Here is a 15211-nt window from a genome sequence, read left to right as displayed (position 1 = left end):
GTCGTCTCGGCGACAATGGGTCTCATCAGGCATCGGGAATAAATTATGCTCGGCTGAGTCCGCGAGAAAAATTACGGGCCGGCCCGAAATTAGAGCTTGTCGCGCGACAGCAAGCGGTGAAGAAGGAAAGTTGTCAGCAAAGTATTCTGCCCGATGAGTTTTTTGTTCTGCGGAAGCGGAAACGAAAGCAGTATATACCCGACATACTTGGACGATCTCTGAAAAATCTAAATTTAACCTTCGAAATCTTCTAAATCTACTCTACTAAGTCAAGGTATACTTCTTCGCCGATCTCAAAATTCAAAAATCTTGGTAGCCGACAGCTGCGATAATGTAACGACTATCAAAATCATAAATCGATAAAAAAATTGATTGATAAATCGAGAAGATGATCTCGTCGAATCTATCGCGATTTCGATTATTTCCACGTGCTGGCCGATAGATTAACGGGGTCGTAACCGATCGCAGAAAAAAAGGGTTCATCGACCTCGATGCGTAGAAATAAACGTGCCACAACGACGAGGAAGGGTTACGAGCCTCAATCGGGTCGGTAACCCCGCGTGTTCCCCGTGGATGGCCCGAAAAAGCGAAGGCATCGGTCAAAAAAAAAAAAAGGAAATAAAACGTAAGAGGTAAAGAGTTTCGGGCAAGGCAGGTGAACCGCTTGTTGAGAGGGTAGGAGAACGAGGATAGGAGAGCGTGGGAGAAGGAATGAAAGAAAGAGAGAGAGAGGAGAGCCCACCATATGCCCGAATAATGTTCCACCCGCGCACAACCAGACCAACCGGCAACAGGAAGTTCGTTGGCATCATCGTTGTCGTCGTAGGAAAAATCGCGGTTGTATCTTTGCGTGATTGAACGACCTTGCTCTTGCGAATACTCGAATCTGCGCAATAACGGATCTTTTTGTCATAAATTATATTAAATTTCGAAACGATTATTTCAGTCCGAAAAGTTGCCGATACTTCACCAGCGGATTTAATATTTTTCAAACCAGCCATACTTCATGTAGCGATTAATATCAGACAGCGCGGTCGACGTGCGATCTCTTGAATTATTTCAACTCCGTTTCCGGACTTTCGATTAGGGGATTACAAATATTCCTTTTAAATCGTCCAATCGCTTTTATTTTTCATTTATTTATTATCTATACAACTATTTTATTTTTATTCTCCGCTGCAAGTCACTGCGTTCGATAGAATTATTTTTATTATTAATTCGCATGAAACAATAACTCGTTGCATTTGTCTCGCGATACTACGAGAGAAAGAGAGATAGAGGAGAGCTCGTTTCCCCGGATGGAAAAAAAACGCGACGTGTCATGAAACGCGGGGGACGAAACGTAATAAATATGCGATATGCGGAACAAAATGGAGAGTTGGTAGTAATCTTTGGTTCATAAAACTTTCATAGCCGCTTAATACGCTGGCTAACGTTCGGCCGTTCGAGCGAATAGGTCGCATTCGGCAAAATAAACGCGCGCCTAACCAAGTTACGGGATTATTGATCAACTATTACCGCCCTTTGCTGTGCCCGGCCGCGATTCCCGAACGCTTGCCCGCGTGCCTTACCCGCATCATCAAACGGAGTATCCGCCGCCGGGCCGAGACTAGATTCCCCGAGCTTGTGCTCGTTCGCCTGCCTGCTATCGACTCGAAAATTCACTTCGACTCAGGCTGACTGTGTACGCGAACCTTGAACTTTCGGGCCGCCGAGGTCCGCGCGACGTCGTCGGCGGTGACGAGTTTGCAAAATGCAATGGCATCGCCGACGACGTCATCCCAGGCGTATCGTTATCCTGGCATTGTCTAGGTCCGGGAATTGAATCCCTCGCATAATCTCTCGCTTATTTCGGATTTCGCTTATTGCGACCACTGGCACGCAGACACGCGAGAATGATGCCCCTCCCCCACGCTCATTTCGCGATTTCACAAAAAATCAGGAAATTAGGCATCGCCAGGCTCCGTGTCCGACGATACAGATACGGGAAAGTTAATTCCCGCTGATGATTTTCGCACGGTATCGAAATCGTGATCCGTTGGATCTCCGTGCCGGAAAGTTCGCTTCGATATGACACCACGCCAACTCCTGCCGGCTTTGCGAGACGTTGCTACCGGGCGAGTAATCAAACTAGATACGAAACGAATTCAACTGAATCATCGTACACTTCTCAAGTATGTAATTCATCATGTTATGAGTGTCGTACAGCCACCTTGTTCTCAACGAATAACAGAAAACTCGGGGGTCGCAATCCCGAAATGCACTTTCGAGAACGATCGCTGACGATGAGTTTGGAAGAGGCTGTACCGGAGGGTGATTTCGCCTAGACTACTGATGATGACTGTACCCCACGTATGCGGGGGATATACCCACACACCAATGCACCCGTGAACAAACACACACACATATACGAGAGAAATTTCGCACGTACGTACGTACGGTACATTCGCCAGGGGGTAGAAATCATTAAAGGGGCGTGGCGTGCCCGTGGTTGCCCGGATGACGGTCACGTGAACCAAGATGGCCGCCAACCGGGAGGGCTCCCCTCTTTGCAACAGTCATTTGTTATCGGCCATTTTATTTTAATGATTTCCATGCATGCGTGAAACGCTCGGCTGCATTGCTCGGGAAAGGGATGCATTCTCTCTCCCCCTTCCCCCCCCTCTCTCTCCCTCTCTCCTCGCCTCTCTTTCTCTCTCGCTCTCTCTCTCACCCTCTCTCGCTCTCATTCGAATTCTATGTGCCCGGTAACGTGTTCTCTTAGTGCAATATATGCTATGCCGAACGTGGCACTAACGCCAGTTTCATGGTAATTCCGGACCCTATAAATTTCCAGGCGCGTCCACGATAATGCTGCCGCTCTTCTTTCGATAAATCTGATGGAGCCTCCCGATAATGATTTCCGCGGAAAGTAATTTCATCTGTCCGACATGCCGCCCAATGCTGACCACCCCGCGCGCAACGGACACACCTCTCGGTGACAGTTTTCGCGAACGAATTAACATCAAAGGGTCGAAACGGTCATTTCACCGCTTACCGCATTTTCACACCTCTGTAAAGTTAGCAGCTCATTTTCGGAATATAATTGATATGGAGTTCTCGCTTTTCCCCGATATATCTCTTTTACAATAAAACTTGTAAAATGTATTTATATCTCTCTCTTTCATTCGACAACTTTTTTAATCAACAAGAGCCCTTTTCTCTTTAGAGATTTAGTTCTTTTAGGCGCTCAAGATCTTGTCCGACCATACCGTGAGTCTCTATTGTGTGTATGACACATTATTCTATAGATATATATGTATATTATTTGTATATATGTCAGTAGACGTAATATATAGGCGTTCTTTCTATTCTTTTATTATTAATATTTATTATTAATATTCCGGTTATTGCGATACCACATGCTTCAATGGTCGAAAGATAAGATACCTATCTGGAAAGCGGGAGATTCAGATTCAATCCCTGGCTGAGGGAATATTTTTTGCAATAAAAATTTCTTGCAAGTTTCTAATGATTATTAGGATATTATTGAAGGAATTAGACGTGCCGTTCGATTGCTACGTTTTCCGGATCTAAATAAACAGCTCTTAGTTGCAAAGCTGCATAGATGCATAGATGCAGAATTGATTTATTGAATTTATATAATTAAATTCAAAAAATAGGCGTTCAACATTTTGTCCCATCATACATGTCGCGAATCTCTATTGTTCAGATTTCTTGTTTTCATTCTTGCGCAATATGACTTAAAGCTGTTCAAATCGCTTTCCAAAAACGCAATATTCTGAGTTTTCCAAGGAGAAAAGAATTCGTTTAGGGATGTCGAAGGGGGACGTCGAGGGACAGAAGGCGGTTCCGGTATAGCAGTTAATTATGCGGCTATATAGCACGCTTGATTATTAATGACTGTCACGGGAATAATTATCAAAACACAACGACTCAATTGTTCGGCTCTCGCACTAGCCGAAGCTAGCGAAACCCGTAATTAATGTAGACCAATAAACGTGGCGCGCCCATAACTCGTCTAAATAATTAATTCTCTATTTTTGTTGCGCTTTGCGAAAGCGCGCGAATGACGTTTACTAGCGCGAATTTACCAGCCTGGCGTTAAACTAATTCAATTCGTGAACGCAAGGATAAGGATTCCACGCGCTGGTTCCCCACCAAGACAAAATCCGTATATCCGACGATACCGTCTTTGTTGCAACGGAAATCTTTTTATATCATCGCGAACGATCGCTTCCTCCATCGACCCGGTGTAGGAAGGCGCATCAACGATTCCCGGACACGTAAGAAAATTAATGGAGGTTGTCACATTACCGTCGTACTTTTAGACTAAATTTGAAGTTTAATCGCTTTTCGACTCTCGCTTTAGCGCGAAAGCAGCGCGGATAAGCGCGCTTTAATTAGCAACGAGCCGAGGCGGGCTATAGACCGTCTTTTCCAAAAATACTTTCCCGTCGAACCAAGGTTAATGCAATTCGCGCCGTACATGAGAAACTTAAATTTTTTAACGGCCACTTTGCACCTAGACTCGCGCACGAATCCTATCATTAATCGCCGTATGAATAACGCGACCGACGTGACCTCGAAAGATGCAAAGTACAAAGTTCAGACCGCTATCGTCACGTAATCGCCTGACATTGCTATTTAGCATTTAAGTGTTACCTTTACGCGTTTTTCTCATCTCACACGGCTCTTAATATTGTCATTATTAATCATTATTCTGATCTCACTGTGAAGATATAAAGTCGCGACTTCGTCTGCGTGTCATCTGAAATTTTCCTAATGTAACATTCATATGATAATTTTTTTCATATGAATATTTTCAATATTCCTCGAAGCGTATAATTATGGAACTATTTTATTACAGCCGTATAGAAAAGTACGCGGCTAAAAACTGGCAAAGAGATCTAGTATCGCTGGAATATCATTCGAACGTTTATCTATATCTTAGCGCAAAGTGTGCTACTTCAAAAGATACGTAGATCAAATAAAAATCGGCTGAAATGCGCTGATAAGTGAAATAGTTTCATTTACGATTCTTGATAACAATATGGTAACTGGGTATATAGTTAGATATAGTTTACGAACCTTCGCAATATCTCCGCGAGTCGATATATCCCTAAACGTTTCTTCGCGATTCAATTTTCATTCGAAATTTCGCCTATTTTTATCCCAATCTTTTTGCCGGCCTTTTCCAAACTGCCGAACGGATCGTTCGTTTTTGTCTCGTGAACGATGAGGAATGGGGGAAGGCATGAAATATCGCGTCGTTCTCAATAATTGCGTAAATTCGTTCTCCGCCTTTCGCGCGCCATCGCTGTCATCGTCAATTTTTCCCGGGAAACAGTGCGTATTCGCCCGAAAATCCGCGCCCCTCACCCGGGCACACGCCAAAATTCGAGGTATCACTCGTGTGGATAGTTCGACGAGTGTCATAGAAGGTCGCAAGAGCGAAAGAGCGGGTGGGCTGAGGTGAAGGGGGCTCGCCAGGAGAGGGGCCATCAGTGCGAACAACGCACGTGCGTGTGAGTGCGTGCAATTTAATGATTTCCAGCCGGAATTTCGATGACGCCGGGAGTACGGGGCGAGGGGATCGGGAAAGAGGAAGAGAGAGGAAGGGGAATCGGGAGACGGAGGGGAGAGCGGGAGATGGCGAAACGCGCGACCGGAAGAGAGAACGAGCGAGCACGGGACCGCGAGTTGGTCAGGGCCGACGCGTTTCCGCTCGCGAATTCCCGTGCGAGGGATGATTGGAGAGAAAGAGAGATTGGGAACGAGCGAGCTAAATAAAGAGAAAGATAGTGAGAGAGGAAGAGAGAGAGGGAGAGAGAACTCGGAACAAGAGAAAAGACGCTCGAGCCCTGGGAGCGAGATGGGACGTAAATTTTCTAGCAGTGCGTTCATTTGTTCGTTGAACGAAATGCGAATGCATTATACATGGATTGCAGGGGACATTAATTTTCTGCCGTGGACGTGTAGTGGGCCGCCCGCGCGGCAGGGCGGTAGGGCCGTGCCGGGCCGGGCCGGGCCGCGGGCTGCGAAGGGGGTGGTCGAGCGCGAGGGGATGGGTGGCCATCCACCCGGTATATAACATTCACTCGGTGCGAGACTCGGGACGCACGGGGTGTGCGGAACGATCACAGCACACACCAGCGGTCAGACCGAGGTGGTGGAAAGGTGGAAAGGAGGGAGGTGGCGATTCCACGGGCTGTTTCGTGCTCACACGTCCAACCACGTGCGAGCTTTTGCTGGGTTTTCTACCTACTTTCGCGAGCCCGGTGATTTTGACGAGTGGTGCAGCGAGATGTACCGGCGTCGCGGAAAAAAATGCACTGGAAAAATCTCGCGGGCGGCCGGCTGTAGCTCTAGCGCGAACGCGAGATCTCGCGAAAAGTCGCAGGCGCGGCCAGCGTCAAAGGGTAGCTATGCGGCGAAAGGGCGAACGAGGTGGGAAATCATTGGACGTTCTGTCAGAGGCGTTTGATATTCCGAAAATGATTTGCGCCAACGCTAGAGGTAGAGAACGGTATGAGAGAAAAGAGTGAGAAGGGGGAGAGAGAAAGAGAGGGGGGGGGACGAGAATATTGGATGGTGTCAGAGGGTGTTGGCAGAAAGAGAGAGAGAGAGAGAGAGAGCTAAAGAGACAGATAGGCCGAGCGAATGGAGAGAAAGGGAGAGAGACTGATAGAGAGGCGGGGGAGGAGAGAGAGAAACAGAGAGAGAAAGAGAGCTCGAGGGTAGTAACCGTACGTCAAAATTAAATGTTGAAATTCGTGTAGAATGTCTGGCGCGATAAATTCGTTCGTGCAACAATGATCACAATTTTTAATGGAATAAAATTGAAATTGTCCGGGGCCCGAAATGACGGATAGAATTTATGGCTTGCACGAAAATACAACGCGACAGCAAATATTATATTTTACCTATGGCTGTCCAAACCAGACGATATTTCCAAACATTATAAAACGTGAAATGTTAAAAAAAAATGCGTCTTCAATCATTTTTCAAAGTATTACTGTTTTATCAGTTTAAAATTGTAGCATATGGTAATCAGTAATCGTAATATGATATTATTGTAACGCCTTTGCTTGGCTGCATATGAGAATATTTTGGAGTTCATTAAATTTGAAAGAAAGAGTTAAATGTCGAATGTCAGGATGAATGCTTGCCGAAGTGCACCGATTCATCAAAAGTTCTTTATAATTTGTAATTCCTGCACAGTCGACAAAGGGGATTTCAAAGAGTTGGGGCTAGACCCTTCGACAAGGCAACCTCGAGCGATTCCTCCTCCCGCCCTCCCGCCTTCCCTCGTTGTTCCATCTCTTGTCCTTTCGTTTCGCACGCAAGATTTTAAATTTAATCATAACTCTTCGCAGCTCCGCGCGAGATCACGCGAATTATTATGGGATGAGAGGCCATTATATTAAAATGAGGAATTATTTAAGTATTTGAAAAAAAAAAGGAAGAAACGCGTTGCTCCGACTATTATAAAAGCTACCGTAGGAAAGCCGTTAATCCCTTCGAACATGTCACGTAATCGTCAATCGTGGACGCATTGTCATTTCTGTGTTTATTGAATCTGCGAAAACTTAATAATTGATAAAAGTTGATTTTGACGAGAGATTATTTTGTAAACCATATTTTAGCATATTGCGCATTTACGAATTAATATCTTAGCGAGTGATACGGTCGATTAAACGATAAACGAGAGGTAGTAAAAAATGAATGCCGATTGCATGCTTGAAATGCCAACGCACTGCATATACATATATATATATATATATATATATATATATATATATATATAATATTATGGTAACGTGGTGTGTGTGTGTGTGTGTGTGTGTGTGTGGGGGGGGTGTATTATCACAATGTCCTTTTATTTTTTTATTATCGCACGAGAATGCTCGACGTCGCGCAACGTCAGAGCAACGTTTATCGCATAATAGTGCGGGAAAACTGACTGTTTTCATGGAAACGAATGACCGGCCGGAGTCGTTCGTTCTGTGTCATTATTTCCCTTTTATGAACGGGAGAAAGAGAGAAGGTATGCTCACTTTGTAACCCTTCTCGCCGCGTTTGTTCCTACCGCCGCTGCTTCCGGTAACGTCAAGCGCACAAAAAAGGCGAATATTACGTATGTGCGAGCGTGCACGTGGGCGAGCTCATCGTTCTACAAATAAATGTTTCAACCGGCAATTAAGTGTCGACAATAAGAAACCACTAGACTTCCCCCCCGATGCCGACGCTGTTATACCTGGGGTATTAATACGTTTTTAATTGTAGCGCGACAGAAAACATACGGTCTCGGGCGGAGGAGGGAAAAGCCAAGTGTCCCTTCATAAAAATTCCAATAGCGAATTCCTATTCTTTTTTTTTCTTTCTTCATGGACAACGCCGTTATTGCATAATTAAATACTTTCATCGAATAAAGGAAGAATACTTTGTTTCAACATGTTTGTGTAACGTTAAAAAAAAAAAGAAAAAAAAGAAAAAAAAAGGAAAGACTTAGCCATTCGTGAAGAAACCGAGACCGTATGTTTCCTCTCTCTGTCGTAGTACAATTAAAAACATATTAATATATCGACTGTAACGACGATGAAGTATCGGGAGAAGTCTAGTGGTTTCTTATATATAGAAACACTTTGTCACGGTGGCAAATGTTTTAGTCAATTATTTCGAAATGATTTGCGATTATCAATCTGATTCGAAAATTACGTTCATTATATTTATATTTTATAAAGGAAGAGAATTTGCACAGTACAGTTTGCAAAGTTATATTACGCGGAAATGGATTCTTGTTATAAATAAGTTAATACGAATAATGGCAATGTATTTCACCTCGTATGTGAAAATAAATGCAAATACAAAGGTGGTTTTTCTCTCATTGCACTTATTCCTAGGTGGGAAATCCTCCGGAAATTCTTTAACAACAAACTTTCAGGATGCTGTTATTTTAAAATCTAACTTTTATCGCGTATCGCGTACAAGATAGCCTCCATTTATCTTTCCCAATAAAAAAAAAGATGCGCTTGAAAATGCATTTCGGCGATGACGTTTTGTTTTTATGCTAGGAAGTTTCAAATGCCAGCACGCGATAAAAGATTGTAGAATCTAATTTTGCTCGCTCGAGTTATTTTTATTAAATCGAACACGATGAAATTCTCCGATGAATCACGCGACTGAATAAAAGATGAATCCCGTAGAACGACTGAGAGGAAGAGGTAGGCGAGAGAGAAGGAGAGAGAGAGAGAGAGAGAGAGAGAGAGAGAGAGAGAGAGAGAGAGAGAGACAGGGGGGAGAGAAAGAAAGAGAGAGGTGAAGAGATAGAACGAGAGAGCAGCAGGAACAAGTGCCCGGGGTAAAAAGGATTGGGGAAGAATGTCGATATTAATAAAAGTTAAATTGAGCCAATCGCTTGTGGGAATTAGAATCGAGTCCACTCGAGACGAACGGCGAGCCGTGGAGAGGAGAAAAAAAAAACGCAATAAAAACGCAACGGCAGCTGAAGTCTGCCTCTCGAATCGCCGATCGATCGAGGCGATTAAACGATCGAGAGGCTACATTACTCTATCATTATTACACGGTACGGGGGCAGGAGGGTCGCTTAAATATTCGTATTTTGAAACAAACGGAAATTTTCTTAAGACCGTGCAATAAATAACATCGCGCATTTGCATGGAAAATGTTTACGCGTTAGCTGCCACTAATTTGTGCAGTAGTCGGCGCCGTCCGCGCCTTTCTGCCCGTGGCACGGTGAAAAATGCGGTATTTTTCTTCCCACCTACTCTTCGATGTAGATGTAGAAACCTGTTGCATGCCCGTAAAAAAAGCTCCGGGGAAAAAAAAGCCGAGAGTCACTGACCAGCCAATTCACTTCCTAAGCGCGTTTTTCCACATAGCCTCTACCTTTTAAAAGCGAGCCGAGGAGTGAGAGACATACTTGGCGAGCTGACAAACGAGTCATTAATGACGTTTCAATCTCTTCATCAATCTTCGTCGCGCAGATCGCGAGGACAAAGTTAATATTGAATGTACGATACGTTAGACGGATGATACCTACTCTTACACGCCAATCAAAAAGTAAACGGTATAAACGGCTTAGGAACATGAACACTTTACGCATGATTGTGAATAATAGGGAAGCACCATGGCTACTATAAATAGGTATAAGTATTAATATTCGATGATCCATCGAAACGAGTGTGTGAAAATTATTAATTGTAAAAATAAATGTTTCAAATAATATTCGTAGCACATACCATTACTAAATCATCGTCGGTACGTGACGATTGACAGGGAGAAGATTTATGGATGTACCGTCTTTCTCTCTCTCTCTCTCTCTCTCTCTTTTATTCATCTTCCGATCCGGCGGATTAAATTTCGAAATTTCGTACGATCTCTAGGAAAATCGCGTGGCATGACCTGCGCGAATTTCCCGCGATCGAGCGTGTACGGGGCCGTTACGTGCTCCACAATGTGTAACACAATTTACGTATTACGCTCGTGCACAGCCGCACGAAATTCTAATACGCCTTACGGTATCTGATCGCAGGTGAACGACCGTACAAGTGCCATTTACCGGACTGCGGGCGGGCCTTCATCCAACTGTCGAATTTGCAGCAACACCTGAGGAATCACGACGCTCAGGTGGAGCGGGCGAAGAACCGGCCGTTCCACTGCAACATCTGCGGCAAGGGCTTCGCCACGGAGTCCAGCCTCCGTACCCACACGTCGAAGGTCAGTCATGTATGTACCAAATCCGACGTCCAACTCGCAAATTCGCTGATACGCGGTGCCGGTAATTTTCTAATCGAAAAGCTCGGAAGTGGGAAAAACAACCAAAAAAAAAAAAAAAAAGAAATAAAAAAAAATTACAGAAGGATCGATCAATCCTCCGGTAATCTCGCGCGTGCATATACTTACCGCTAATAATCGCTCCTCTAACGATCGAAAATCTTTACATTAACTTTTTCTCGCGCGCGCGCGCGCGACATCTTCAGTTTTTTTACTCGTTACGCACGCATATGGTGGTGGTGGGTTCACGCTTGCCTCGATACTTATATACAGATGGATTCCCGTTTAAACGTTCTTTGTCCGCCGTTTCCTTTGTTCCGTTTCGAGGGCTTCCTATATAATCGATGCAAGTCTCAAGCAAGTTAAAAGCAGTCGACGTCGCTGGGAGATGCGGCGGACGTATGTCGAGCTTAAGCGCATACCAGCAAACCTCAAGCTTGCGAATAGAAAATTCAGATCCAAGCACGTCCGAAAATCTAAATAATCGCGCCATGATTCGTAGTCATCTCCTTTTTGTAGATAGTATTGTTTGTTCTATCAAAAATAACAATCGAGAGCGCTTTGGATAGTTCCTCTTGGGATCCTTCGCGGGGTGCTTGGGCTTGCTTTTACCTCTGAATTCTCATGTGGCGCTTATCATCAAGGGAATCGACGTTACGCAATCAATCGATTCGAGAAAGCCGGACAAATATTGTCGCTCGAATTCATAAAAATTACAGCGGACAGAAATGATAGAACTTGAAGAAAACTGTATGATCACGGCGACGTCCTCGACAGAAATCTGATGAACAAAAATGTCACGAAGGGCGAGAGGCTCTTTGATATAGTGCGTTACAAGCGACGCAGACCGGAGAACTTTCTCATATATAGTCGCGCCGTGAATGAACAATCGTTGTTTACACACGCACGAGCTTCACGGTGGCTAAGGGTGCGTGCCACCGACCGGTTATTAAAGGGACAGAGGTTTAAAAAGAAAAAAAAACGCAGTCTGATCTGGGAAAAAGACCGTGACCCCCGTACCCGTTAATCGAATTCACCCCTCGTTCGCGTGGAATCGCGGCTCGCAGCGATTACCGGCGGAATCTTGTATCGTGGGGCAGTTTTTTGCCGCCGCCGCCCCACCCGGCCGGCAACTGAATTTCTCAACCCTTTCGCCTTCCGCGCCGGGCACATGTCTCAACGAAAAAACGTGGGAAGGCATCTGTCGGCCCGTACACGAGAGACGCTGTTATACCTCTCCTTCGTTCTTCTCCTCCATCTCCTTCTTGTTGTCTTCCTCCCTTTTTCTTCATCACGGAGAAAAGATCATCGTTCGATTTCCAATTTACGCCAACAACGTTTCTGCCAGCGCTGGTTTGTTTTAACCGTGAAACACGTAACACGACATTTTACCATGAAAATTGAGAGTCGATACGGAGAACGGATAATCGAATATATAGAATATATATATATATATATATATATATATATATATATATATATATATATTGTGGATCGTCATCGTCATCTTCCGCGAGACGTTCGATTTTCGCGAGTCGCGAAATCAGGTGCGGCGTGCGTCCGGATTTACGCAAGCTTAATCCGTTCACACGTCGGACGTCCCGGCAATAAATATCGTTCTTTTAACGCCCGGCTCACCGGGCTTCTCTAATTGAAACCTAATCCATGGCTAAAGCCTTCAGATTATCCCGTTCCCGCCCCCCGCACGACCTCGATAAATCTCCCGTGAAATCGTGTCGACGGCCCCGGTCTTACCAACAAGCCTACCAATTTTTTTCCTTCTAAAAATGCGCAGTTGCGAAAGAATGAACTGACGCATAATGACGACCCCATTACCGCTATCGTTTTTTTTTCTTTTTTTTACGCGCCGTGAGATAATCCTCACCCTAATGAGAACATTTTTTTTGCAGTCGGGTTATTTGACCCTTCGTTTTTTTTTTAGTCTAATAAACAGCCTTGATGAATTTTCCAATGGTAGGGCCCGCCCTGTGCGAAACTATTCTCAAACGCTTATGTTTGCGAAATGAAAAAAAAAATGCGTCAGATTAAATATTAAAATATGAAGTATACAACGACGTATCGAGCCATGACGCCAGGAGAACGGCGGCGTTGTCCAGGGTTATCGGCGAAAACATCAGGATGCACGTAGCTCGCGTTAAACGAAAGCGAGAAAAAGCACGGGAAAGGAAACGAGAAGAAATGGAGAAGATGCAGAAGAACGCGAAGAAGGAAGAGAGGATCTTTTACGGTGAGCGCAGCGGCGAAGTAATTAAAAGCCGCCGGCGCGAGCGCGAGCGCGCGACAGAAACAGAGTACACCCGCTGGAAATAAAACGAAACGAAACAAATGGAGAGCTCGAGCCCATCTTCCGCGGCTAATCGAATTTTCGCCGGGGCAGATTTCTTGAAATTGTTTTCGCTATTTCAGACCACCTAGCCGCCCGTCTCCTTCGCGCCGGGCTGCCTGCTACCCCGATAGCTAATGGATCGTTGTTTAAAAAAAAAAAGAGAATTTACAAGAGAGGAGAGAAACTGAGAGAGAGAGAGAGAGAGAGAGAGAGAGGGGGAGAAAGAGAGCGATAGAAAGAAAGAGAATAAGCAACCGGAACACGAGATAGCTCGAGACGCAGAGAAAGCGAGACAACGAAGAAAGAGGAACGGCTCACGGAAGTACGGTGGAGAGTAAGGGGAAATGAAAGAGTTACGCTCCAGGTCGAGGCCTGGCGTGTCGGCGAAACATTATCCCGCTAAGAAAGACAATACACCCGGAGTACAATATTATAATAGGCCGGAGCGTAAATGTATTATAGAGAACGATCGGTAGCCCGGGCATAGAAACTCGTCCATGGTCCCTATACCACTCCCTCCTCCCCTTTTGCGCCACCTACTCCTCCTTCTTCTCTTCTCTCTCCGTGTATCCTATTAACTGTTACCCTCTTCCCGCTCGGCTCGGAACAGGGGCGGATCATCGCAACGATATACCGTCGTGATATGTCTCCGGTTAATACGTCCCACGTTCCTAAATTTCGTCGCCGGTCCACGAGAGAGTTGGTCTCCGTGTCGAAATTTTTTCATACGCTTATGATCGGGGTGCAAAATCAATTCACTTAGTAACAGTCGCGCGCGAGTTCGAGCTTCTTCTCTCTTTTATTTTTCGTCGTGTGACTTTTACTTCGGGGGAGATCTGTCCGAACGGTTTCACCGGGAATCTGACCGTAAATGAGAAACGCGAATGTTTCGTCGAGAATTTCACGAATTCGACCGGCCCTGATCCTCGTCTCCCCCCTTTCTTTCTCCCTCTCGTTGCTCCTAGCCACTTTTACGTGGCGCCCGGTCTCCGTATTTATCCATAGTTTAGCGATACAAGAGTTGAATATCGTGCAACACAACCCCCTTTTCTACCACCTTGCGGATCTTCCTCGCGCGTATCTTCCGACCTCCTTCCAACTCACCTCCGGGGCCTTTCCGTCATCCCTCTGCCGCGTTCTCTCCGGACCCTCCTCCACCCCCCCCCCCTCTTCTTAATTGCCCCGGCGCGCGGCTCGGTAAAAACTCGTTAGCCATTAGATTTATTTTCTCTCGCCACGGAGATTCATCCCTCTCTCTCGTCGCTGTGCTAAAAACCGCGCGGTAGTCGCATCACGTTTAAACGCTGATTTTTTTTTTTTTTTCTTTCCATGCGCGATTCCACGTCGGTCGCGTACGGATTGATCGTCTGCGATAAATGTAAATCTGTTTGCGCTGGGGATGGAGATGGTTTTACCCGCTTATCGCGCCGTATTTTCGCCCAACACGGGGGCGCTAATTAATTACCGTGTTCGCGGTATTTATACGCGGTGTTTTTTTAATTTCTTCCGCGAGAGCGTGCACACACGGACGGTACGGACGGTACACACTCCTGAAAATCTAAACCTATGACTGACGATTTAATGGTATCACATTAATTCAAATTGATCTCCATTTCATGCTGGTCTCTTTGTCGCAGTGTTCGAAGTACCCATGGCAACGATTAAAGGTAAAACGATCGGGTCAATATATGGGAAAGCCTATGGGAATTCCTTTCGGCTGTAATTTCAATTCGTTTCGCGGCGGTGTTTATGTGTGCGCTAGTCGCATCTGTAAAATTGTGGTCTCTGATTTTCATCACGATGATCCATTCGCGTGAAACACACACGCACGTTATATTACACGTTATATTAAACACACACACATACATACACACACACACACACACACACACACACACACACACACACACACACACATGCCATTACCACGCACAAACGCACATCCTCGCCAATTATGCAGTTTTCTCGAAAACGCGCGTAATCATGATAGCGTTGTGGCGCGGGATTATGACGGCGCTTCGGCATTTTTCGTGCGTCTGATGCACGTTACCTATTTAATTAACG

The 15211-nt window shown here is 45.3% G+C and overlaps 1 protein-coding gene across 6 annotated transcripts in view; it reads left to right on the top strand.

Moving 5' to 3' along the window:
* The window catches only part of dati (zinc finger protein datilografo), a 91369-nt gene that overhangs the window by 43111 nt on the left and 33047 nt on the right, over positions 1–15211 (top strand). For 5 of the 6 annotated variants that reach the window (XM_089071688.1, XM_089071691.1, XM_089071689.1 and 2 more), the window contains exons 4-5: positions 10559–10752; positions 14785–14814. In XM_089071688.1, the coding sequence (XP_088927814.1) occupies positions 10559–10752; positions 14785–14814 (224 nt within the window). The remainder of the gene's footprint in view (positions 1–10558; positions 10753–14784; positions 14815–15211) is intronic. The other variant, XM_089071687.1, reaches the window with a different exon arrangement.

This window comes from Pogonomyrmex barbatus, unplaced genomic scaffold, assembly GCF_055798465.1.
Source record: "Pogonomyrmex barbatus isolate J1 unplaced genomic scaffold, ASM5579846v1 scaffold12, whole genome shotgun sequence".
Classification (NCBI taxonomy): Eukaryota; Metazoa; Arthropoda; class Insecta; order Hymenoptera; family Formicidae; genus Pogonomyrmex; species Pogonomyrmex barbatus.
The sequence above is the reverse complement of the archived record's forward strand: the minus strand, read 5'-3'. Positions and strand labels throughout refer to the sequence as shown.